The sequence below is a fragment of the Pelmatolapia mariae genome, linkage group LG10_11 (assembly GCF_036321145.2).
Source record: "Pelmatolapia mariae isolate MD_Pm_ZW linkage group LG10_11, Pm_UMD_F_2, whole genome shotgun sequence".
NCBI lineage: Eukaryota > Metazoa > Chordata > Actinopteri > Cichliformes > Cichlidae > Pelmatolapia > Pelmatolapia mariae.
Window position 1 is genome coordinate 5,900,998 of NC_086236.1, and position 24,315 is coordinate 5,925,312.

Below are 24,315 nucleotides of genomic sequence, written 5' to 3' on the forward strand. Positions count from 1 at the left end.
GAATTTCTGCTACATATCAAGTGATTTTCGATGATTTATCACAGTTAATTGTTGTATTGTCAGAAACAGATTGCATGTAATTTCCCAACTTGACCCCATTCAATCTCAGAGCGATAGCATGCTGACTGTCTTATGGTAACATTTGTGTGTTGGTATGCTTGACAATCTCATTTTGCAGCAAAAAATAAATAAATAAAATAACAGAAGTAACATAATTGTATCTTATTGGATAAAACTGATAATGATAAAATTTAACTTTGTGCACATATTTTGCAGTTGAAGAAATGTGATGAGTGGATGACACATGTGGATGACTCCACCCTGCCTATTTGACACATTCTTATCCCAGGGTGTTTGACGCTGCGGTTCAGTCACGTGTGACAAAATATCCTTTAAATTGCATTTTTTTTAATTCAAAGCAAAAAGAAAAATAGAAAGAAACCTTGGTTAAAATGTGTGTATTTCATATGTTTGGCCTATTATGCAGGGGCAACATTTCACCTGATGCTCTGTTTTCCTGCAGGCAGGTGAGTCCCGCCTCCTTGAGTGGGCTGGAAGTCTGCTCTGATTGGCTGTGTCCAGTTGAGCTCAGGTAAAGTCTACCTGCGAGCTACAAGAAAAGGGAGGGCTGTGGATTACACCATAGCATTCAGCTCCAGTAGGGCGTTATTAACGTTAGTAACTGTATATGCACTTATAAAACAAATTCTGAAAAAAAAAGATAAACTTGTTTAAGGAGAAACTTTAATGGCAACGAGTGTAGGATTGGCCATGAATCCGCCCCACGCGACCGAAGAAAGGGCGGTTTTCACGCAGCTGAAGCCGGTGAGGATGTCGGGAGCGGAGGGCGCCGAGGACACATCCGTGTTCGAGGACGTCAAGCCCGCGGTAAGAATCTCCCCCAACCCGCTGAGCGCGGCCGGGCTTCAGGTGAGCCGGAGATCCGGCCTACCTGAGAGTTTGAAGGTGTTTGCTGCTTTTCGCAGAGGATGGGAACCACGTGCCGCTTTAGGCAACACATAGTTGTTTCTGGCATAAGCAAACAGTAATAGTCATGTAACTGGCTGAGGGGCTAATGTGTGTCGTGTTTATCAGGCTGCTTTTCCATGTGACATGTAGCAGCTCACCTGTAAAGGCGGGCAGGCAAGCAGGTAGAAGTCCTGCATAGAGGCGCAGCTGATAGGTTAAAAACAATTGCAGGTAAAGTTTATTTGTAGGTTCTGTTTGGAGCAACTTGTGGCAGCTCAGCAGCACAAAGTTCAGATCAAACAATATTTCTCAGTGTGCTATTGAAGGAGGAGGTTTCAGTAGGATTGGGTTGCTTTATCCATGTTTTCAAAGTTTTTTAGTCTGGTGGTTTTCAGTGATGCGCTATGCGTTTTTTTCATCATATACTATAAGGTTTTATGTGGATACAGGGGGAAAAGCCATGCACATCCCTGCTAATATACTTTTGGGGAAGCAATACCAGGTGTTCTAGCTTGCTGTGTTGGCAGTTATTTTTGCTCTCTATATGCTGTTAAATGAAAAGCTACATACATGTTTGCTATGTTTATTTTTATAATCTTGAAGCTGAGTACATGTGCACATTACACCTTGTTTCCTCAAATTTTATTCACCATCCCTACCTGTATACTTTTTGATTTTGGGGTTTTGGTCACATGATATAGCATCAGGTTGAAATTTAGAGAACTCTGCAAAACAGCTTCTTCTATATTAATCACTGCTTTGGAGAGCTCACTGTGTAAGGCTTTCTGGGGATGCTTGCTGGGAATTTCAGGAAGTATCTCATGGTTTATGTAGACATATACACAGTATACATGGGGTGCCTAATTGTTTTCAGAAAATCATAAATGCAAAAAGGGATAAACAGTACACTATTCACAGCAGAGACATGACGACGGCATTAAAGTTAAATGGCTGTGAAGCGTGTGTTGTTCCTGCGTGATCGCAGCAGAGCACAAACAGAAACCGAACGCCTTTGTATGGTGCTGAGTTTGATCTCCTGCCACATATTTGGTAAACAAGTAGCTGATCCACAGACCTAAGGCTAAAGCCACTCTGCCAGCTCCACGTGACCAACAAAGCATAGCCAAAGTGGATTTGACAGGTTAAAAATGTTTGCGGTCTGTTCCTGGCTTTTATTCCATAGGTTCATATATGCGGATATGATACACGTTTCTCACAGGTTGTGTCTGCACGCAATAGGTTCAGCCTGAAACATCATTAGCAGAGTGGGCTGGATTCAGGCTGTGGCTTTCTGCAAACATGGGAGTAAAGCATACATTAAAAGCTTTTTTGAATCGGCTCAGTGGGCTTTGCCACTAGATGGGTGCAAACATCTGTCCACAGCCATCAACCATTTAGATATCTGCATGTTTGTACAACTTGAATGAAGTTCATTGTGCTGCTGTGCTATGGAGGAAAATATTTGTATTAGATTTTCTAATGGCAGATCATTTGTTTCAGGTTATGCCGCTTCAGTTTTTGCCTGACCAGCCACATCACTGAACTTTCAGTGGTGATGCTTTATATTTTGTGGCTCTTCTATACGGACCTATTTTATATATTCTGATCAAAAACTATACATAAAAAAAATCAATATTCTATATAACAATGACCATCGCCTATTACGCCTGCTTAGTAGTTAGTTATTCCGGAAACAAGGCAGTGCTAAAGCAGATATTTTTAGACAGGATTACCCTAAAACTGAAAAGCTAGATTTTCATGAACTTAATTGAGAGGGAGAATACTGGGCAAGGAATCGCTTTCTTTAATCGTTTACCTACACTTGCCGATCGTTACCCTGCCCAAGCACAGTTAAGAGTACAGAGTCCTGGCCTGCTTGAAAAGGTGGGCTTGGACTCGGGCATGGCACATGAGGAGCGGGCTCACGAAGCGCAGGACACCAGCGTTTCCTCTATGACAGCTGCCTCAATGAAAATCACTGTGTGAAGTAATCAACCTCTAAGACGTGAGAGCACTGTGTGTAGCCGCAAAAAGCTTAAAATGATGAACCCTGTCGTGCTCCGCGATGGCTCTTTTCAATTGTGTGTCCATGAAAGGGAGAGGAGGAACGAGCAGAGAAGTTTTGAGATGTTGGGACAAACTCACATTGGTACTCTGAGTTGAGCCATCATGCTCAGGTACTGGATATGGAAACTGTGGGTAGTGTGAGTGATTGATTTTTAGTAAACTTTTTAGATTTTCGTCCAGTTTTCTGTACGACTTGGAAAACACTGTCTACCTTGTCTGCCTATCTTCCTGCAGATGTATTTAGAGCACAATGGCTGCCATAAACTAAAGTATTTTACAACCTAAACTGGTTTGTGTTCTTGTAGAATTCCATGAACTGAAATGTAAAATGTCTGAAAGCGTGAACCCAGAAAAAGAAGCGTAGATTTTAAACTGTCAGTCACTGAGATGATCACAAGACAAAAAAGCGAGACTTGTTTGTTAGGTTCCAGATATGATCAACTATGAAGGTTAGCGTAGAAGTATAGTTGTTAATATCAACTTTGCCACTGTTTTCTCTAACAGTGTGACTTGTGTCACTTTCGGCAGTTGCGTCAATGTTTGGCTTGTGCAGTCAGAATTCAGCTGCTGTTTTGTTTGGTGCTCATTGCTGTAACATGCAGTGGTCTTTGTGGAATTATGCTAGAGCTTAACTCCAGTGATGTCGTGACAGACGTATGTTGCCCGACCTGTCTGAGCAGGGCCCGCATGTCCACAGGCCGCCCAGAGGCAAAAGAAGGATGATAAAGGTCGACCTCATGAGAAAGTCACGGTGGCAATGAAAACTCAGTGGGAATGGTTGAACTCCAGGACCATCCAGGACTTCGAATGGCTGGAAAATTCTCCCCTTTGTTGTTTATAGTGTTGCTTTTCTGTAGCCATCAAAAAAATTAGTGAATGAACTCACTGATCTTGAGACGTGCTGTTTGAAAATGTTTCAAAGCAGATCCAGCAGCTTGGTCTTCTTTAATAAGTCACAGAGAATTCATTAAAGCTAGTCTGGGTCCAGCTGATCTTTTTAGCTCAGTTTTGATCAACTAAAGCAAAAATTTGACTTGTTTTCAGAAGTTAGTGGCTAACTTGAGGTTTGGATTCGAGATCATTAGTTAACCACATGCTTTCTGCTTAAACTATAGATGCTTGACAAGGCTGGTGAAAGAATTCTATATTTAAAAATTACTACTTTAATAACTTTAAGGACCACCACTGTAAATGATCATCAACTAACTATTGGTCAGCCACGTTGTAACCTTAAAGTCCAGCTCTCTGGATAATTCATGGATACTCGTACTCCTTTGCAGATCCGTGCTCTTTTTCTCTGGCCTGACTCATAACTGATAACTGGACTTTACTCTCTGGACTCTCGACTCTGCAGCGAGATGCCGTCATAACATTAACGTGGGCCTATGTAGACACTTTATGGCTGATTTCCGGAACTTAACTCCCTGTCATTATGCACTTTCGTGCACAGTTGCGTACTACCTCGAAAAAGGCCCACAACTTTACTAGTCTCGGCTAGTAACACCCACCTCTGTTGTGCCCGCATATTTTGGACACCGTTTCATGTATTGCACACTTTCTTTTTTTATATACAGAAACTTATCATGTGAGCACAGGACTCTTGAGTTTGGTGTTACAAATAAACACTAATAGTTTAACATTATCCCTTTGTTAAGGTTGTCATCATGCTGTATCCTCTCTTTCTATTTACTTTAAGCATATTGAGACTAGTTCTTTAAAAGCCATACATTCCTTGTGATTACACTGGCATTTATTCAGCCTGCACATAAATCTGCTTGATGAGTTTGAAAGGAATTCTTCATTTACGTTGCAAAACCACAAATCTGAAAAGCTCGAAGGGTGAAAAGCTGTGCATTTTTCTCTTGTAAATGATGTGTCACTATTAGAAAAGAACCAGTCCTTACAGGCATCAACATTTCAGCTAAGGTTTGACTGTTCATTACGGCATTGTTGAGGCATCATCTGTGTCTTTGTCAGTCTTCTGACACACTGCGTTTTTTAAAAACTTGGACAAATCTGTTCATGTTCTTAATTATTAATACCGGAATAAGTAACCGATATGAAACTTGTTTCCAGATTCTTTTGTCATTATATCACCTGTGGGTTTCCTGTATGACTGAGCGCAGACGACAGGGTAGGTTACAGAATAACTTAATGGAGCACAGATCAAGAGCATGTCGCCAGTCACGCTGAATGCTTCCTGAAGATCAATATTCAGATACGGCTTTATAAATATTTTAGTTGTACCTCCTGGGATAAGCGTGGTGTGTTTGGGTGTATCCTTCCTGTGCCATGGTTTTGACCAGACTTGCCTTCTTATGTGAACCCCGGTCTCCCCCATTAGTTTATAGTCGCACAACCCTCCCTTTATATGGCCCTCGCGGCTGACATGCAGCTGAGGTCTGTGATGGTTTTGGTTTGACTAATGATTTGACTTCCAGGACAACACATGCAGCTGAATTTGCATCTGAGCAAGTGTCTGCTGACTACGAGTTTCGACTTGCAGGGATCCCTACAGTGATCGGTGAAAGGAAGTTTGCTGTGGGGAAACACTTTTATTTGCGTTATTGAGAAATCTAGGACGATTTTCTTTTCGCTTTATCTAAAGTGAACTTAAAATTTATCTAGCTCCAGGAACTCTTCTTCTACTCGTATATTTATTAATTTTTTCATCTATAACATGCATGTTATTGTGCTCACCTGACTGCCAGTTGTGTCTTTTGGGCTTTTTATTTTTTATTCAACCGTCACTGCTGTTGATCGCCATTGTGTGTTTTGTAGCCACATATCAATAAACAGGTTGTCTAAAGGCAAACGCCTTTGATTCATATGGGAAAATACATTGTAGGTTCAAAAGTCTCTTTTAAATTTATGTTACTGTATTCACACCCATAAATCAGTCTGATCACACTGCATCTGAGAGCAACAAGAAACCTAGGAACAATTCTTAGCATGACTCATGCTTTGCTCTGTTCACTTTGTTTGGTCTGCTGGTGTCAGCTCTACCCATCATTCCCGGCTGTGTTACCATACCAGACAACACATGCCGCCCGCAGACAGTCATATTCTGCCATTTCCTAATGCTTATTGTCTGCAAACTCATCTACCGAAGCTGCAAAATCTCTTTAATGACCGCCACTGTTTACCCTCTCACTCGTCTGGAAAAACAGTCAAAACTGCTTTTGTGAGGGAAAAACAAAGGCTGAAATCATTTTGTGGTGAGACAAAAAAAAAAATCTCTGTTATCTCTAAACATGTAGTGAGATACTGGACTTCCTCAGTTTCTTCATCCCAACTGCGGGATAAACTTGAGAGACCATTTTCTGGAAGAACAGAGAACAAAGACCGATAAGAAATAAGAGACAGAAATAGGATAACGTGTGAAAAAGGTCACCGTTTGGGCAAAGTGGTAACAGGAATATAAGAAAAGTGTTATTTCCTTTCCAAAGACTTTGCCTCAGAATGGCGTAGGTTTACACAATGATTAACAGCAAAGACAGAGACTGTTATAAGTGCTAGTTCATGCTGCAGGTCATTGCTAGAAGCAGAGCTAAAATTAAGATATGCAAATAAAATAACAATGACCACAGAAGGGTTCCTGAGGATTCTGCCTAAATATCTGTTTTGCCCTCTTTTACCTCAGAACTGTAAACCAAGAAAAACAATCCTTATTCAAAATTACTGTTTGCAATTTTATGTGTCAGTGCAGTAGTATATACAGTATAGTAGTGTGTCTGTATATATAGTTTATTAGCTATGCCACATCATCAGTGGCATATAAAATACCCCCAAATTTTCCAGATTATGTCGTTGTAACAAAACTATGCAATAGTTAACGCATGCTTAAACATCCAGGTAAGGAAATCAGAGACTAAAGAAGGCATTTGGGTGAATATCAAAAGATTTCTCGCCCTCTTCACTCGTCTTCAGATGTTACTAAAGCAGTGAAGCAGTACATTTTTAAAACAAAGCAACCTCTGCTGGCTTGTTTCACTTTGCCACTTTTAACCTGGAAAGCTCGTCACTTTCTTGGGAAGTCAAACACGCTTCCATTTCTCTGTGATCATCCGTGCCAATAAAACATCACCGTGGTATGAAAGGTCTTGTTGTTGCCCTGATGACCTTGTCATGATTTCTGCTCTGTTGATTCCCAGCCAGGGAGCCCTGACACAGAGCTGTGTTTTTTATGGAGATCCAAAGGCGAACGACCATTGCATTCCTGAAAGCCATAAAAGAAAACTGGCGTGCAGACGAAGCCATTTGTTTTGCAATTAGCAGGAGGAGGGGGATTGACCCTGCAGCTTGGAGGCTTTCAGGGTTTGAATCAGGGTTCACACGGCTACTCTGTGTAGGCGGAAAATGAAAATGACTCCATTCTCGATGATGCTGGCATGCGATCTCATAGATATTTTAGAGATGAATAACAATATTTATACTGAAGTATGCCTTACAGCTAAGAAGCAAAGAATGTGGATGTTTTGAAATCATACCAGCTTGAGTATGACTGCAGATATGTTCAGTGTATTAGAGCCTAACGCAAGCTTGATTCTGAAGGCTAATTTTCATAATGAATGGAAACTTGAGGTTGCAGTGACTGTGAAGGGAAAAATACTAACAAGTCCAAAGACAAGTATATGCTGCTATGTGTATACATTATTACTGATGAGTAGTGTAAGGTTTTTGCACATTGTATTAGTCGGCCTTAAAGGATACAGTAGGCCTTTAAGAATGGACGTGAAATTGGCCAGAAGTGTGGAAACTCCCACTCTGCCCCATAAACCTGAACACAGCTGATAAGAGATTGTTGTTATCAGGCAGAAGGATTCATAGCAGAACAGTTATACATGTTCTCCAATTATTAACCAACTCAGTCTTTGCCCAGAGATATTCTCCTCATTTACCACATAAAACAAAAGACTTTCTGAACTGTAAACCACTGGACTCCTTTGAGATCACCGTGCTTCTCTTGTTAATGAATTAAAGGCAAAAGAGAAACCCAGAATAGTTGTAGGGCAAATGAAGGAAATACGTCCTCTTATGCAAAGGAGAGGTTTTAACCTTAGCCCTGTTTATGGGGCTGAAGTGATAACGTTAAACCTTTCCTGAAGTCTGGTGAGAGTCGAGACAGGAGAGTTTCGCTTCTGTGTTTAGAGAGGAGGAATCGCTTCTTGCTTTTGGCAGGGACTCTTTTTAAGTCGGTTGCATTTTTAAAGATCTTTCAAAGTTGGTCAACTTAAAAATATGTACATTCTGTGCATTTCAGAGTAGCTGGTATTCTCTGTAAATGTTCTTTGATGAGAGCCCTGACCTTTCTCTTCATGCCTTCAGGAAAAGAGCATATGGAGAGTTTGTTTGTGTTTGCTGACAGGAAGACAGATCAACATCAGTCCAGTAAGGGGACATGACCAAGGGCACCCAAAGGTGACAGCTGCCAGCACCCCGGCACTACAGAACCTGTTTGTGTCCCATCGTGAAAGGAGCTCTCAGTCAGAAGGAAACAGAGAGTCTGTTTTTGTTTTCACTTTTTTTTTCTCCCCCTCAGTAAATACCCAAAACTTTCATTTCACCAGGTGCTCAGATTCCACTGATGACAGGGCAGTTTACCGGCGATGAATGGCGGCCATCTATCCTAGCCCTGCAGGAAACACGCTCTAACAGTAACACGCACATACAAATGTGCACACAGAGACATGTGCATATAGCAATATGCAAAAAAGGCACAGAACACATGCGCTGCCGCTCGCGCCGGTCTTTAGTACTTTGTTTCTTGCTCTCGCACACAAGGTCGGACAAACCCGCACGCAAGGAGTATGCTTATTCGTTATACAATGACTTTTTTTATTGAGTTTGTTTGGCGAGGATTAGAAAAGAATCACAATGAATAATAAGTTAAGAATAAGCCAACAGAAAATCAGAACCCACGTACACAACACAAATAATACTCAATTTATTCCCCGCCCTCAGGTTTATGTTCTTGTCATGTTTATAGTACTAATCACTGCATCGAGGCTGTTTGAAATGCATGATAGGCATTTCTATTGTAAACCACTTCAGCGACTGGTGCATTTGGCCAAAACTCGGTTTCACTGTAAAATCAGTTTTGCTCATTTTGAATTCATCATAGATTTAGTTTTCCCTTCTTAATTGTGCCTCTTTAATTCATGCATTTGCCTATTGTTTCTGTTGTTAATTGTTACCCACCATCAGTGAAAACAGGGATACGCCTTTTAAGTAAATTGAATTGCACGTAGTAGAAATTTTCATGCAGTATACACACATTCCTCAAGTTCAAGTGCACACAGACCAATAACCACCCAAGGTTTGTGTGTGCAAATACATCAACAGCTTATTAGCAGAGTGTGTGTATGTTGGTGTGATGACGGGGCTGGCACTTGAAGCAGCGCTGCAGAATAAGCGCATTGAAACAAGCCCGCTCTGCTCTTTTGTTCGGTTGCAGGACGCGACCTCGAACACATCAGCACCTCATTAGGTCATTTGTCCCAAATGGCTCGTTTCAGAGCGGGATTTTACTGCGAGCTGCGGATTTGTGATCTCCCACGGACGGGGCGTAGTTCATGGAATTCACTCTCCCACCGATCGGATCGAGATCAGTTAAAATAATTCTTGTCTTCCAATCTCGAATCACCAAAAAGCACTATAACTGGTGCTGAAATAACACGTTTTTGGTCAGTGAACATTATGTTTCAGTGACTGGCAGAGCGCAGCATTTGGTTTGAGTTTGTGAGTTTATTCTGGAGTTTGTTTGTAAAGATTTCCAATCTCTTTTAATCTAATCAGATGTCCCCGTTAGATTAGCCGCACTCATTCAGACATAACTATCACTTTCAGAATTAATCATCACTTTTACCGCTCACGTGGCTTTCTCTCCTTCTCTTCTCCGGACCTTTGTTCTTCCTGATTCCCCCCACCCCCACCACTCTTTTTAACCTGGTCGCTCCTCCCTCCCATCATCCTGGTTGTATATCTGTCGTCACTGTGTGGATCAGATTTGTCTGGCAGGTCTATTTTTACCTGACAGTGTTTAGGTTTCACTGCACCTTTCTCATGCCTTCAGCCTTTGTTTTGGTTTAGCTGTGAGTGCTTTCTCCCCCTTTTTTTTTTTTTCCCCTCCTCCTCTTCTTCGTGCATCAGACTGTCGGCCACACCCATGGAGCCAACTCTCTACCTGTTTGTGTGTGTTAGCGTGCTCATGTGAACTTTAATTTGTCGGTAAGTTGGTGTGCATGAACAGTATGAAATTCTGCATGCATATGTACAGCACATAAATAGCCTGCATTAAACGGCTTCGTGCATTTATGATCGTAGACACAGTGTGTGGCTTCTGCAGTCTAGATCCTTTTTTTGTTCGACAGCATGTGCACCTCTGAAGGAGCAATAGTCCACATGTAGACTTTAAATGAGAAATGGTGCCAAGGTGCACTTTGGATGAAAATCAAATGTTTTCTACTTAATCAGAAGAAAATATCTGCAGTTTATTTTCTTCTTCACTCTGCCTGTTTCATCCTGTCACCTGGAAATGGTTCTTTTGTGCTCCAGCACACATTCTGGTAGTTGTAATGATAAATGCTACCTGTTGCATTGAAAACCTGTGTAGCAGACACCCACACAGTGTCTCACTTTTACAATTTTCTTGGCCTCCTCCAACTTTCAAGCCTTTTTTTTTTTAAATGTAGACCTCACCGTCTTTAAATTAGCGAGAGGAGTACAAATAAAAAATACAGTCATAGAGATGTAAGTACTATGGATCAAAATTAATGAGGTATAAGGTGAAAAATGGGTTTTATACCCTTCCTGGTGCAACTTTTAGTGAGTAAATTGCTAAAGTGGGATGCCTTGTATATGCATCACTGTGAGATATCTGAGAAATCACAAGTTCCTTGAAAAAGAAACTTGTTAGGAACAAGAACGCTGTGCAGCTGGGGATCCCGTCACTACACTGAACCAGATAATCACATCTTATTTACACAGAGCTAATTAGCTACTAGTTATATAATAGGGAGTTATTAACAAATTAACAAATGAATTATCAAATATAAAACCTTCCCCTTACATGCAAAGCCATTAATGACCTGCCTTCTCATCTTACCATTTTTGATCCAGTAGAGTTCTGTACTCCTATAGTTAGAACTAGATTATATGGCCTGGAACCCTCTCTTTATTTATGCTGCTATACGTCCATCGGGACCTCCCATGATGCAGTGCATCTCTTCTGTTTCCTTTTAATTTCCAGGTATTTGCCTGGCACTGTTGCGTGTCATTAGTTTTGTCTTCTCTTTCAGTAGCCTAGGCTTTTTTCATCTCTGTCTTCTTTCATTCTGTACATCAGGTCTACGATTACAGGCCCCGCCAGCATGTCCATTGTTGGTATTGTTTGTTGTTTCTCAATAATTTTTTTTTCTTCGCTTTTCCCTCTCTCCCAACCGGACGCAGCAGATGGTCACCCTCTCTAAATGTGATTCCATTGGACGTTTCTCTGTCTAGTGCTCGGTCAAGGGGAAGTTGTCAGATTTGCATCTTTAAGATCACAAGACTTGAACAGACTATGTAAAGTGACCCTAGATTACTTATGTGCTTGGTCTGCCACTGTGTAAATGAAACTTAACTGAAGGTTTGAATCTATTTGCATTTTTTTTTTTCCTTACAATTTTTTTTATGGAATTCTACCTGCGTTGCTCTCGCTGTTGGCTGTTTGCATCTTCTTCTCTTTATCCCAATGGAATGAAAATGTAAAACACGTCCCTTCCTTTGTCCCAGTGGATTTTTACTGGCAAAAGCCTGCTGCACAGTAAAAGCAAAGGGGCAAGGCTTTCAGCTTTCAGCAGGGAAGCATTTGTTTTTAAATGTGTATCACCTGTAAGAGTGTATGCATGTTTATATGACAGTGTCCAGGATTATTGCTGCAGCTGCATAATTGTGAGTGAATGATCATTCAAGCACACAGCAGGTGTGATGCACTCTAAAGGCCTGGAGGCTACAGTATTATAAGATTTACTTGTAGGTGAATTCCCTTTTTAGCTATCTGCCCCAACTGTCAGTTGTGGCTGCTTGTCAGGACATTGAGCTTCAGTAGGAAACAGGAATGTGAGCTATGACGCAAGGAGGATGCTGGGAGAAACAGCATCCTCCAACCATGCTGTGTTATCTTTTTCATGGAATGGGTGTAACTTTCTGCATCCATGTTCACCAAATAATCTCTTAAAGCACTGATCAGATTAGGACTCAAAAGCACATGAAAAGAATCCAAAACTGTGAACATGGAAGTCTGTCGTAGATGGGTGGGATCTGTGAGTTTTAACAGCAACAGTTGTGTGCAAATCTCAGCTTATGATGTATTGTTATTTAAAGGGTGTGGTAGGATATTTGTGAAATAAATGTGTGAATGTTTTTTCCCCTAGTTTCAGTACACATTTGAAGTATTTCTGTTAACTTTGCGTCTCTTTTCTTTTTCAGATTCAACTCGAATTAGACAAATACCTTCCCCAGCACAGCAGTCCTCTACTGAGTACCCCGAATGACACTACCGACAAGAAGTACAGACGAGAGAGCGCCTCCGTGGTGGACGAGTACTTTGCAGAGGACAAACCTGCCACCCCATACAGCCTCAACATCAACGTCATCCTTCCCAGCACCACTCACCTCCGCACAGGCCTCTACAGGCCCAACACCAAGACCCTCACGCCACAGCAGATCAAGACGGAACCCGGGATGGAGGTGCCCTGCTCCATCCCAACCAGCCAGGCCCTTCCGGACTTCACCTCGGTGTTCAGCGTGCCGCCTGTAGTCAACAACGTTTTCATAAAACCGGACATGAGCGCTGGAGGAATGGTGAGCGTGACCACAGGATCTCAGCAGCAGCAGCAGCCAAACTTGGACACAGAGCTTCACATCGGACCTCCACCTCCACAGCCGCAGGTCTACCACATGCCCATCGCGAGCAGTGGTGACCTCACCATGACCCTGTCGCACAACAGTCCCTCACCGCACGGCTCCAGCAGCGGCAGGACCATGCTGAACCTCGGCAACGCCACATTGCCGACGACCAACGGCAACTACATGATGGCAGAGCACCAGCTGCCACATCATCATCCCGGCTACTACCAGCACTCTCCAAACAACTCGTCCCAGCACACAGCGCCACACAGCCTACCGCCTTCGCCACCAAATTCCCAGCCCGGAAGCCCAGACGGCCAGGCAGAGCTGCTGAGCCTAGCACCCCAGGGTCCACCCCCTTACCAGCAGCGTATGGGAGGAATAAAGGTAGCGGGGATGTCTCATCATGCCATGCTGATGACACACGGCCAGGGTGTCTTAACAGGTCCAAAATACAATAGGCGAAACAACCCAGAGCTGGAGAAGAGGAGGATTCACTTCTGCGACTACCCAGGTGGGTGGTCTGTTTCCATATCACTATAAACTATGGTTTACAACTGAAGTTTCTCCATTAGAAAGTAAACCCGCGTAGCTGGTTTTAACAACGATTCTCTGAATTGAAAATAAAAATATGAGCCGATGTGAAATGAAACTACGTTATCTGACTTCACTTTCATTTGCATGCCCTATTGTCTGGACCGGTATGTACCATTGTGATGCTCAAGGCAAAACAGAGTTTCCAAAATCAACATGAACAAGTCAAACCTTGCAGCTTACCAGGATGTACGCAACACATTGATTTTTGTGCCTCACCGCATGCCCCCAAAGCCCAGTCAGGGGCAGCTTTTGTCTCGCTTTTGTACTGGGATCTTACTGGTGACATCACCTGAAAGCGCGAAAAGTGGTGCACTTTGCCGGCTCAGGGCAGTCTGTGCCTCACTTACAATCTTTTCTAAATTACCAATGGGACACACAAAGCATGGTTCAGTCAATCCCATATCTGCACACACGAAGTAGTCCAATTCCCAGTGTCACTGAATGTAAATAAACTCTATACCCAAAGCAACACACATGCAAATCTTTCAGCAATGCACGGCCTCTGACCTGCAAACTAAATCCTCACAGTCATTAATACTGTGAGAGAAAATGTGCAAAAACCAGGCTGAAAGCAAACTTTGCATCAGTTACTTTACTATTCGTTTTATAAATAATACATATTATCATTGTTCCTTTAACTGTTCATTGCAGTGAAGACTACAACCCATTGCTATTCAACTAAATTTGCAGTTAAATTAGAAGCAAGATGTTGCATTATGTTATCCAAACGGTGTACTTTTAATATGTTCTGAGTAAGTAAACACCTCATGATTCAGAATTTCGTCAACATCTATGCTGTCCATCTATGCTTCTGTATGTTGAAGACAGATTTTGTGCTGTGTCCTCCTGTCAGCTGTCCTCCTGGCTTATGATCCTCTGTTATTTCCTCACAGGCTGCACCAAAGTTTACACAAAGAGCTCCCATCTGAAGGCACACCAAAGAACACACACAGGTAAGAAAATAATCTCCCCGAGGGCTGAAATACAGTCTTTGCTGTTATTTACAAATTTATATCAATTTTAATTTAGGATTGATTCACGAAACATTCAAAGGTTGGAAGTTAGTTTTTTAACTTTACACTCTAGGTGATGAAGCAGCAGCATGCTGCAGTCATGCATCTTTGTCATCCTCTAAGTTCAGTTGCTTTAAGCTTATTTATTTATGCTTTATGTCAGCGCCAGTTTCGATACACCCAGCAACAATAATAGAGATGATGGTGATGAAGAAGGTAAACGCAATGAAAAGAAAAGGCACAGAAGCAACATATTTGAGTTTTTGTTTTTTCTGCGCCGTGTTTATACATGTTCATACCTGTCCACGTAGCGTCCCCAGTGAAAGAGAACAAAGGGCCGAGGGAGGAGGGTAGGACGAAGAAAAGAAGGGTTAAAAAAAAAAAAAGAGGAAAGACACGCAGTTAAATAAAGGCCAAACCAGTTACTCCTGCTTTTCAGTTCCTTTTCAGAGGATGTAGGAGGAGGAAGGTAGGGGGTTCGGAGAACGGAGCAGGGGGGCGGAGGGGCTGGTTTCAATGTATTTCCCTTCTGTAAGATGAAACCTGTGAATTCCCAGCGGCCCCAGACCTGGATTTTGAAGATTTACTCATGCGACTAAAGCTGCAGAGCTCCTCCAGTGTGAAAATATTGACAGAGCGAAGCGTGAACACGTGAATGAACAGACAAATAGAAACAGATCTCTCTGCGGTCATAAATAGATAAGATGAAAATTTATGGATCCCAGTGGGGAAGTTGGGCTGTTGAAGCAGCAGGATACAGCAGCACAAAAGACAAATGGGCTTCGAAACATGTAGTGAGAATGGTAAACAAAACAAGAGCAATTAAAGAGTACGCTGACAAGTGTGGATCTCAGTGGCTTCAGCCGCATGTTTCAGCGCCCGTTGTTTGTGAAAAGAAAACAAACCTTTACAGTATTTACTGTATCACTGGCTAAGCAGTATTTTTGGTTGTGGCTCCAAACCTGTGGTTTGTTACGATATCATGACCCAAATGTAGACAAAATTCGGACACTTTCATTATGACCTACAATGTCGAATTTCATATTCTGCCCACGTGCGTTAGATCTGGGTCATAAACAGTCTGCATACATGAAATTTCATATCCTGCCCACGTTTCTTAGATCTGTGTCATGAGGTGTGACTTGCAGTGAATTTATGAGTTGGCACGTGCAGATACCTTTACAAAGCAGAACAAAGACGTTCACATGCCCACACACACCTCGCAGTGCACGTCCCATCCTTATATTCATCTGGCAAGTCGATGCGGCTACTAAATGCGTCTTACTAGCAGACCGCAACTGGACGTAGGCTGAATGCGTGATGGAGTGATGGGCATTCATTTCAAAGAGTGCGTCACGGTTAGCAGATCCCACAGCAGCAGACATGTCACTGACCAAGGATTCCTGGTTTACTTGTTTTGGTCAGTCCACGGTTCCCACCGCCAGGCTTCGCTTGCTGTCTGGCCAAACCAGGCTTGTTTGGTCTTGTTTTGCATTCAGTTGATGACTCATAAGTTGAGCATGTAAAAGAAACATTGCACCGACTGTTCTGAACTCCAGGAAATGTTTAAGGCAAATCAAAAGAAATTTACAAAGCTCATGCAAGTGTTTGAGGCATATCATGACACAATACAGTATAAATGACACAAGGTTTAGTTAGTTTATGATTATTTCCTTAACAAATGTGATTTGCTGGATGGATAGTCGTTTTACATCGGCCTTAAAAATAGCTTGGCTTATCTATTGATTAGGCATCTGCATACTGTGCTTGTGGAGTGCCTCACAGCTGCGTTCTAGGCCCCCCTTTTATTCTCAGATTTATTTGGGTTGCTGAACTTAGTCACACGCATGAATCGGTGCGTAATATTGGACCTTAAATATAAACCAAAAACTATAAAGTTACCACTGACTTCACACTGACCTTTTTAAAGTTACATTACAGCATTAACCTTTCTATAATTGGTTCTGTTTTCCTGTCTGAGTAGAAGCAGTCCACACCTTTAACTCATAAAGAATGCTGTATGTAGTTTTCTTATCAAAGAAATTAAAAAAGATAACATAACACACATTGTTCATTTATTGCTTTTCTAGAGAGATTATCGTTATTTTATTATTAATCTACACATAGTATCTTAACAGGACCTGCCAAGTTTACACCCATGTTTACATTCTGTAGATCGATCGATAGATAGGACTGATAGGATTGCAGTGTTTGTTTACTCGGTGTGTAATTATGAACCAGTCACAAAAACAAATTGAGACATTTACCGAGAGTCATGTCTCCCACCGTTTTATACCACCGAACCAGCAGCTACTCACGGTGATCAAAGGTGACAAACTGGCTGTTATTGATCCCGATTAACCCAAAAGTGTTTAATTGGGATGGCTCATTAACAACTACATAGTAATGTATGCCTGCACGACTGGTGTCAGTCTGTGCGTACAGGGTTTCCTGTGAGGTATTAACGCATACGTTACATCAACAGTCTGCCGGCACAGAACCTTTAATGTGGTGAAACATCATCCCTCATTTATGTCTGTTTCAGTTCACTGCCAGAGAGACATGAGTTGTTTTTCTTAAGGCAATAGTATCAGGAAGTCCCTTGGGCGTGTGTGTGTGTGTGTGTGTGTGTGTGTGTGTGTGTGTGTGTGTGTGTGTGTGTGTGTGTGTGTGTGTGTGTGTGTGTGTGTGTGTGTTTGTATACAATACAATATTCTATAAGTCTTTCACAAAGCATTAGTCATGTTTCCCAGGCTAACAGACATGTGCTTTTGCAACTTACTGTTCCATTCTAGATGATGATTTTGCTAACAAATCAGTCGCTGTAGACTGCAGGTCCCCGGTCTGGGCTTGGGTTTAAATCTATATACACATAGGGTCGAACAATCTGGTGGCTAATTGAGCTTGAAATCCCCTTTAAGTAAAGGTCTTTATGTTCAGATTCCCACCCACAGATTAAAGATTTGCATGTTAAGTGAACTGGAAACTTGAAATTGCTGTAAATGTATTTGTCTGTCTAGCATGGTCTAATGTCTGTACACACTGCGTGCTGGGACCGGCTGATGGTGAAGACTTTGATGCATAGTGGGTTTGTAGACTTTTTGGCTCCAGTTTACTTTTACAGGTGACCAAATCTTTGGTTACTTTTCAGGTACTTTAATAAGCTATAGTTACTTATTACTTTCTTACCCACTACATAAAGGATAATAAGATGAAAAAACTGAAGACAAATAATAACACATTTGCATAATAGGAGGTAAATTTATTCTAAATAAATAAGATTATATGGCCATTAACATCATCGAATGAGGTTATAATTTGATCATAAGATATACATTTTTTATTCTTTTTTTCTTTTTTTTTCTTCCTTATTCCTCTTAGTCATCACTGCAGATTGATGTAATATGCAACCCCCTTGATGCTGCGTTTTTGTTTCCTCCAAGTCTCAAACTTGGGGAGCTTCCAGGTGTTAACCCCTACACGACAAAGGTTATATAATAATGTGTAATTAATGGTTAACAATTTTTTTGCAGCTACAAGACTACTAAACAATATATACCATAATATTATGCTATAAGTGTGTATAAGCTTCTTATTCCGTATTAACTTGTACTTATATAAAGATCTTAAAAGAAAGTGTTACCAAAAGGACAAAGAAACCCAAATTCATAACCATTGATTAGTTAGATATGTAGTAGCTGCTTTGGTGATATAGTTATTCAAATAATGGAAGTTAGTAAATCTTGAGGTATAAAGTGGCGCTGTACTAAACCAGGACATGAAGTAATAATATTTAGGAGTAAAGTGTAATGACTAATGTAACGTTATGCTTACTTATGTTGAAGATTAGACTTGGAAATTGCATAACAGCTTAAGATATGACGCTGTCATGATATATTGATGCTGTCACAATATAGCATTGCTGCTGTACTCAATATATTAGAGTCAGAATCAGAATCCTTTATCAATCCCACAGGACACGTGTCTGTTACATATCCCAAGAGGAAGCCCTAAAATATATTGTTATTACAATCTTTTCATAGATTACACTTTATGGAAAATAAGCAAACTATTTCCTCTAAAGTGCATTTAGTGTGTCATTTTTAATTTTATACAGAGGAAGGGTCGGGTTATATATGTAACCCACTACTGTGAACAATATTTAACATGATGGAGCACAGACAGGTCGCCCATTTGAATGAGGAAGAGGAAGAGCAGCCAAGCAGCCGTAGCCCAGGTGCCCTCGGTGGAGGCAATCGGCATGAACCCCCTGAGGGAGCATCTGATGTGAATATTGTTTAAGTGCATCGCTATCTGTGCTCATCGGCACGTCTGTGATAACAGTCTGCACCTCCCACTGGTTCGTGGGCGAAACCTTGACCGTGGCCTCAGCAGCCACTCCAGCTCTTCACGTTGGCTTTTGCAGTTGTGTGTGTGTGTGTGTGTGTGTGTGTGTGTGTGTGTGTGTGTGTGTGTGTGTGTGTGTGTGTGTGTGTGTGTGTGTGTGTGTGTGTGTGTGTGTGTGTGTGTGTGTGTGTGTCTAAAGAGTAAAATACTATCAGTTTGATTAGGGAACCCTCCAGCCCTCTTTACAAACACAGGGTGAGCTGATAAAGCCAAGAGGTCCACAAAGAGTTTATTGGCGTCCTGAAGAGCCTGAAAATGTTTGCTCTTTGACTCAGTAAAGCCAGGCAGAGGTGGTTATAAAATGTTATTATAACACTTCTGGTATATTCTACTTGAGTGTGCATTGCCATGACATTAAGCAGAAGGTATAGAAATGCATTAGGTTAGAAAATCTGTTGTTGTTGTTGTTGTTTTATGGACAAAAACAACTTGGAAAAATCAGTTTTGTGTCTTTTGTGCACAAGTTAAGACCCAGATCAGAGAAGTTTTCACAACACGTTTCTGTGTGTGTTTCATGCATTCATTAATATATGTGTGCATTCAAGAGAAAGAGAGAGATAATGGCTTTGCCGTTTGTAATCGGCCACCTGATCAAACAGCTACACAAATGCCTGTGAAGTCTTTTGAGTACTGGTACCTTTTAGGAAGCGTCCCTGTTAAGCAATTTAAAAATAGACAGCGAAGTCATGCAAATTTCCAGTTTCCACTTGAACAGTGCTGACAGCCAGAAAAAAGTTAAATACTTTGTGAAATGTCTCGGTATTGTCGAAGCTCAGTTTTTCTAAGTTCAAATACATGATGGATGTGTCAGTTTTTACCTTCTCATGCATGTGTAGTAAATCTCCCACAAACCCATTTTTTCCCCCCTTTGACTAAAGGAAGGGATCCTATGTAAGTTTTTTTTCTTCTTTTTCTTTTTATCCACCATCTATATATATACCAGTCAAGTCTGTTTGTTCTGCGCGTGTGTGTGTGTCATATTTCACCGTCCTGTTTGCTGTAGCTTTCAGGGATAATAGTCTGAGAGAGGCGTCTGTGCTTTTCACCCCATCAGCGCAGCTATAGAGGAAAACCAAACACACCTGTGGGTTGAGAACCTAAACCTTTTATATGGAGACATTTGCACTCCACCTCTTCACACATCAAGTGCGGTTACCTCTAGAAACAGGATATTGCCCTCAAAGGAGGCTGGAGTGCCTGTAATGTGGGGTTTCGGGGCTGGTTGGATTGTTTAAAATCCATTAACGTGTTCATAATCAGATTTATTTTCCATTTAATTTTTATTTATTTAGAGTCGGTTAAGAACACGAGTAATCTTAAGGCACTTTAAGGTAAAGATGCTTGAAAATAATAGAGAAAACCCAATGATCCACGGTCCCGTCTGAGCTAGCACACTTGCGGTCCTGTTATTTTTAGCTTGTACCTGCCCAGAAGAGTGGCTGGACTAACTGAGGACAAAATATTTGGAAATGTGAATTGCAAATACACTTTTTTTAGGATAAGACGCACAAAATCTTGCATTTCCTTCCTGTCACCTAAAATCCCCGCCCGCCCTTTGCTCTTTGGACCCACTCACTCCATTAATGGCTGTCACTGGTGATTGATGGTCAATAACAGAAGCTATCTAATCAGCACAAACAGGGCCCATGCTAATAATGAGCACTTGATGGCCCACACAGCCGAGGAGAGGCACACTCCCTCGACACTGCCTGATAGGTTACCTCAGCCTATCAGGCAGGACTTAGAGTCTTAGAAATTATACTTTATGGCATTGAATATCTACCGGATTGCTTATTTGGAATGTCAACAACACTACAGTCTATTGACAGTGAGCAAACAGTACAAGGTATAAAGCTATCGCTTTTATTCTGCATTGGAACCAATAATAAATCTAGTCTGGATACTTTCCTGGAACTGGGGCATTTCATTTAGGAAAACGCCATATTTAAACTTTTAATCAGGGCATGAACTTTTTTTTTTCTTCTTTTGGAAAGCACCGACTCAAAGTTGAAGGAATCTGGCCTGAGCAGACCTTTATTGTTTGCTTATCTCCTTTTCACTTATGTTTGTGCTCAGGCCTCGCATTGATTCCTGAACATTAATTTCCACCTTGGCTATGAAAGATGACTTTTTTCCCCCTCTTTCTCTCTTGTCATGTGCATACCAACCCTTTCAACTGCGCCTTTTTTTCTCTCTTTGTTGATGATTAGCTCACTGTTTGGCAAGAGCACGTTGTGGCACAGCCGAGAAATGTCCATGTTTGGGTGGGGTAAGATAACTGTCGTGCTAGATTTTCTTAACTCGTTATTCCACAGTGTTTTGAATTCCCATTCTACAGGTTCTCTGTCATTATACCTTCTTACCCATTACTGTTACCTTATAATTACAGGAGCATAATATGATTTATGTCCCAGACAATCAACAATTCAGGGACATTGTGCTTTTGCAAGAGTTCAAGTTGTACTTTCTCCAATAATCCTTTTAATTTTCTCTAAAACATGGATTTAAAAAAAGCAACTGATGACATGAAAACAAAGCAGGCTGTCAGCCTATAGGGTTACACAACGCTAATCTAGTTTTTACATCCACGCCTCTGAACAATTTTGTTTTCAGTCTTCAGCAAATGGCACAAAGCCACAACCTCCCCTCCAAAAACAAAAAAATGGATTATGTACAATCTCACAATTACGTTTATTAATGTGCAGTGTGACAATCAAACACTGCCACACCTGTAACAACGACTCGTGCTGTGCTCCGAGACTCCTGACACAAAGGCCGCTTTCAGTGGTTACAGATAAACTGTCAGTCTTATTGATGTTCACTCGCTTGAGTTGGGATATTAAAACAAGTCTAATTCTTGTGAAGGCAAAATACTTTGATGATAATCACATTAGAAAGTTGGCAGAATGACATAAAGTTGAGCTGATAGAATAAAACGAGCTCCATCCATCCATTTTCTTCTGCTTATCCAATTCAGGCGCACTCATCAGTTAAATATTATCAGAGAGAAGACAGACTGCAGTGCTGACAACAGTTTCTGTGCGATGTTTGTGTGGAGTTTCTTTAGGATTCAGATGTAAAGGAATGATGCAAACACACAGAAAATTGGTCGTTAATCTTTAATGCTTTAAAGTCATCAAGTTTTACTGCAGAAAAACTTGATTTGCTGCTGTTATATTTACAAAAAAAGGAAAAGCAACCTTCTTAACTTTCTCCCTCGTATGCACCAAGTCTGATAATTGAAACTGTAGCTGAAAATGTCCATAAAGTGAGCTGGGATGACACGCACGCAAACACACTGCTGCAAGGTCCTTGTAAAATTTCCTTCATTGTTTGTGTCTTTCTTCATTTTTATCTTCTGTTAATTCATGTGAAAACAAGTTTTTTTCCTTTTCCAACTCAAATCTTTCCTTTCACAATTTGACACTTGTTTTTATGCATACCACCGTCACAATGGTTGAACCCATTGTCTGAAACACTGTTTCATGAGATTTTTATCTCGGTTTAGTTTCGCTGAAGTCAGACAGGAGTTTTCACAGAAGGAAGCAGTAAACACCAAAAGTGCATGCTAACTGCCATTCAAACAATCCCCCCCACATTTAGAAATACAACTACACACAGACGTCATACAGGCACACAAGTCTTATTGTGAAGGGATGTTATTTTTAGAGTGCTGACATCACTGTAATATTTCAAACGGCAGGAAACAAACCGCCAAACGTCAAAACACTCAGAAATATCTGAGCTAAAATGATATCTGATAGAAAACACGATCTGGTATGTAAAAGGAAGTTTCTTTAGCATTTATGTTGAATGACTGAGTGTGTGAAAGTGGAATCACTTTCTGTGGTGTGTTCAAGTAAAGTTGGTCATTTGACTGATGTGTACTGATGTCTCGAACTTGTCTTTGCTTTAAGAAATTTAAGAAAAGACCTAAAGTATGTAGCTGACGCCTCTGCGCTCTCCTCTTCTCTTTTTGCAGGCGAGAAGCCGTACCGATGCACATGGGAGAACTGCGACTGGCGCTTCGCTCGATCCGACGAGCTCACCAGACACTACCGGAAACACACCGGGGCCAAACCCTTCAAGTGCATCGCCTGCAGCCGCTGCTTCTCACGCTCGGACCATTTGGCTCTGCACATGAAGCGTCACCAGAACTAAACCAAATATACCTGCATATACAGACACACTCCATTGCGCATAAAGAGACAGCCGCCTGAACCAATCAGCTTTATAAGAGTCAGAAACAAAACCAAAATCACCCCTCCCCCAAGTGCTCTGGTGTTTAATTTCATGAGTTGTCCAAAAATCTAATTAAAAGTTGCACCGCACGTGAAGTTTACCCGTGGATAAACTTCAGCGTAGGTGCTACACCAACGAGTTTTTAAATAAATAACAGACCTGCGTATCTGTTGTCAACATGTCGGGTGAACGGGCCTTACAGTTACTAGCTGCTCTTTCACCCGGTTAGTTTCATTTGTCGTTCAAACAGCAAAGGGGATTTTGGAGTTGCTCCATGTTAGATAAAAATCTGTCTGCAGTCAGTCGCTGCAGAGTTTGCTGAACTCTCACACCAGAGCCGACGGTTTAGCAAAGAAATTCGACCACTGTGGTGATTTTGGAGTTTGTCCTAAATCACATGCTCTCTCACGAGCAGCTCGTGAATCTCGATTCGAATCCCTCCCTACAGACTTTGCAATCAGGACTTGGGACTCTGATCAAATCCTGGAAAACTTTCTTCTGCTGCATTTTAAAAAAGAGTAAAGAAAAAAAAGAAAAAAGAAAACCACCAGCAACAACAACATGAACTTTTCAAACAAATCTGCTGCCAACATCATCATCATCTTCGCCTCTGTCACCGCCTTTTATCGATTGAGGTATGAACTATAACTAAGAGGTGGAAACACTTGCCTGTCCTCTGTACATACTTGTTTGTAAGTGTGCGTATGTGTGTTTAATAATATGACGAATGTATTGAAATTTATACTTGACAACCTTTTTTTTTTTTTTTTCATCGAATGTTATTGAGTCTTATCCCACTTCGAAACTTCCTTGTGGTACAATCTCCCTCTCAAGGGTCTTTTAAAAAAACAAAAAGAAAGAAAAGAGGAAAAAAAGATCAGTCAGAATCAGAAAACTCTGCACGGAAAAGTTAATCATTCGTTAGTTCTGCCTGTTTTTCTATACAGGTAATACCTGTTGAGCTCACGGAGCAGCGCAATTTGCCAATGTTTGTATCCATGACATTACCTGTTGCCGTGGCAACGGAGCTCCTATGACAACAGTTTGGTGTTTGCTTGCCTTTTCCATTCAGCGCTGTTTTTCACCCTCTTTTTTTCTCTCTTTTTGCTTAATTGTCCTGTATTTATTC

The 24,315-nt window shown here is 41.3% G+C and overlaps 1 protein-coding gene across 1 annotated transcript; it reads left to right on the plus strand.

Moving 5' to 3' along the window:
• The first annotated feature begins 747 nt into the window (after nt 1–747).
• Nucleotides 748–23,105, plus strand: klf5l (Kruppel like factor 5 like). Its single transcript, XM_063488119.1, has 4 exons — nt 748–888; nt 12,508–13,441; nt 14,418–14,477; nt 22,927–23,105. The coding sequence occupies exons 1-4, from the start codon at nt 748–750 to the stop codon at nt 23,103–23,105; spliced, it is 1,314 nt and encodes a 437-aa protein (XP_063344189.1).
• The last annotated feature ends 1,210 nt before the right edge of the window (nt 23,106–24,315 follow it).

Coding starts and splice junctions, on each gene's coding strand:
- klf5l (XM_063488119.1), top strand. CDS start 748: ATGGCAACGAGTGTAGGATTGGCCATGAATCCGCCCCACGCGACCGAA. Junction 13,442..14,417: donor TCACTTCTGCGACTACCCAG/GTGGGTGGTCTG, acceptor ATTTCCTCACAG/GCTGCACCAAAGTTTACACA. Junction 14,478..22,926: donor ACACCAAAGAACACACACAG/GTAAGAAAATAA, acceptor CTCTTTTTGCAG/GCGAGAAGCCGTACCGATGC.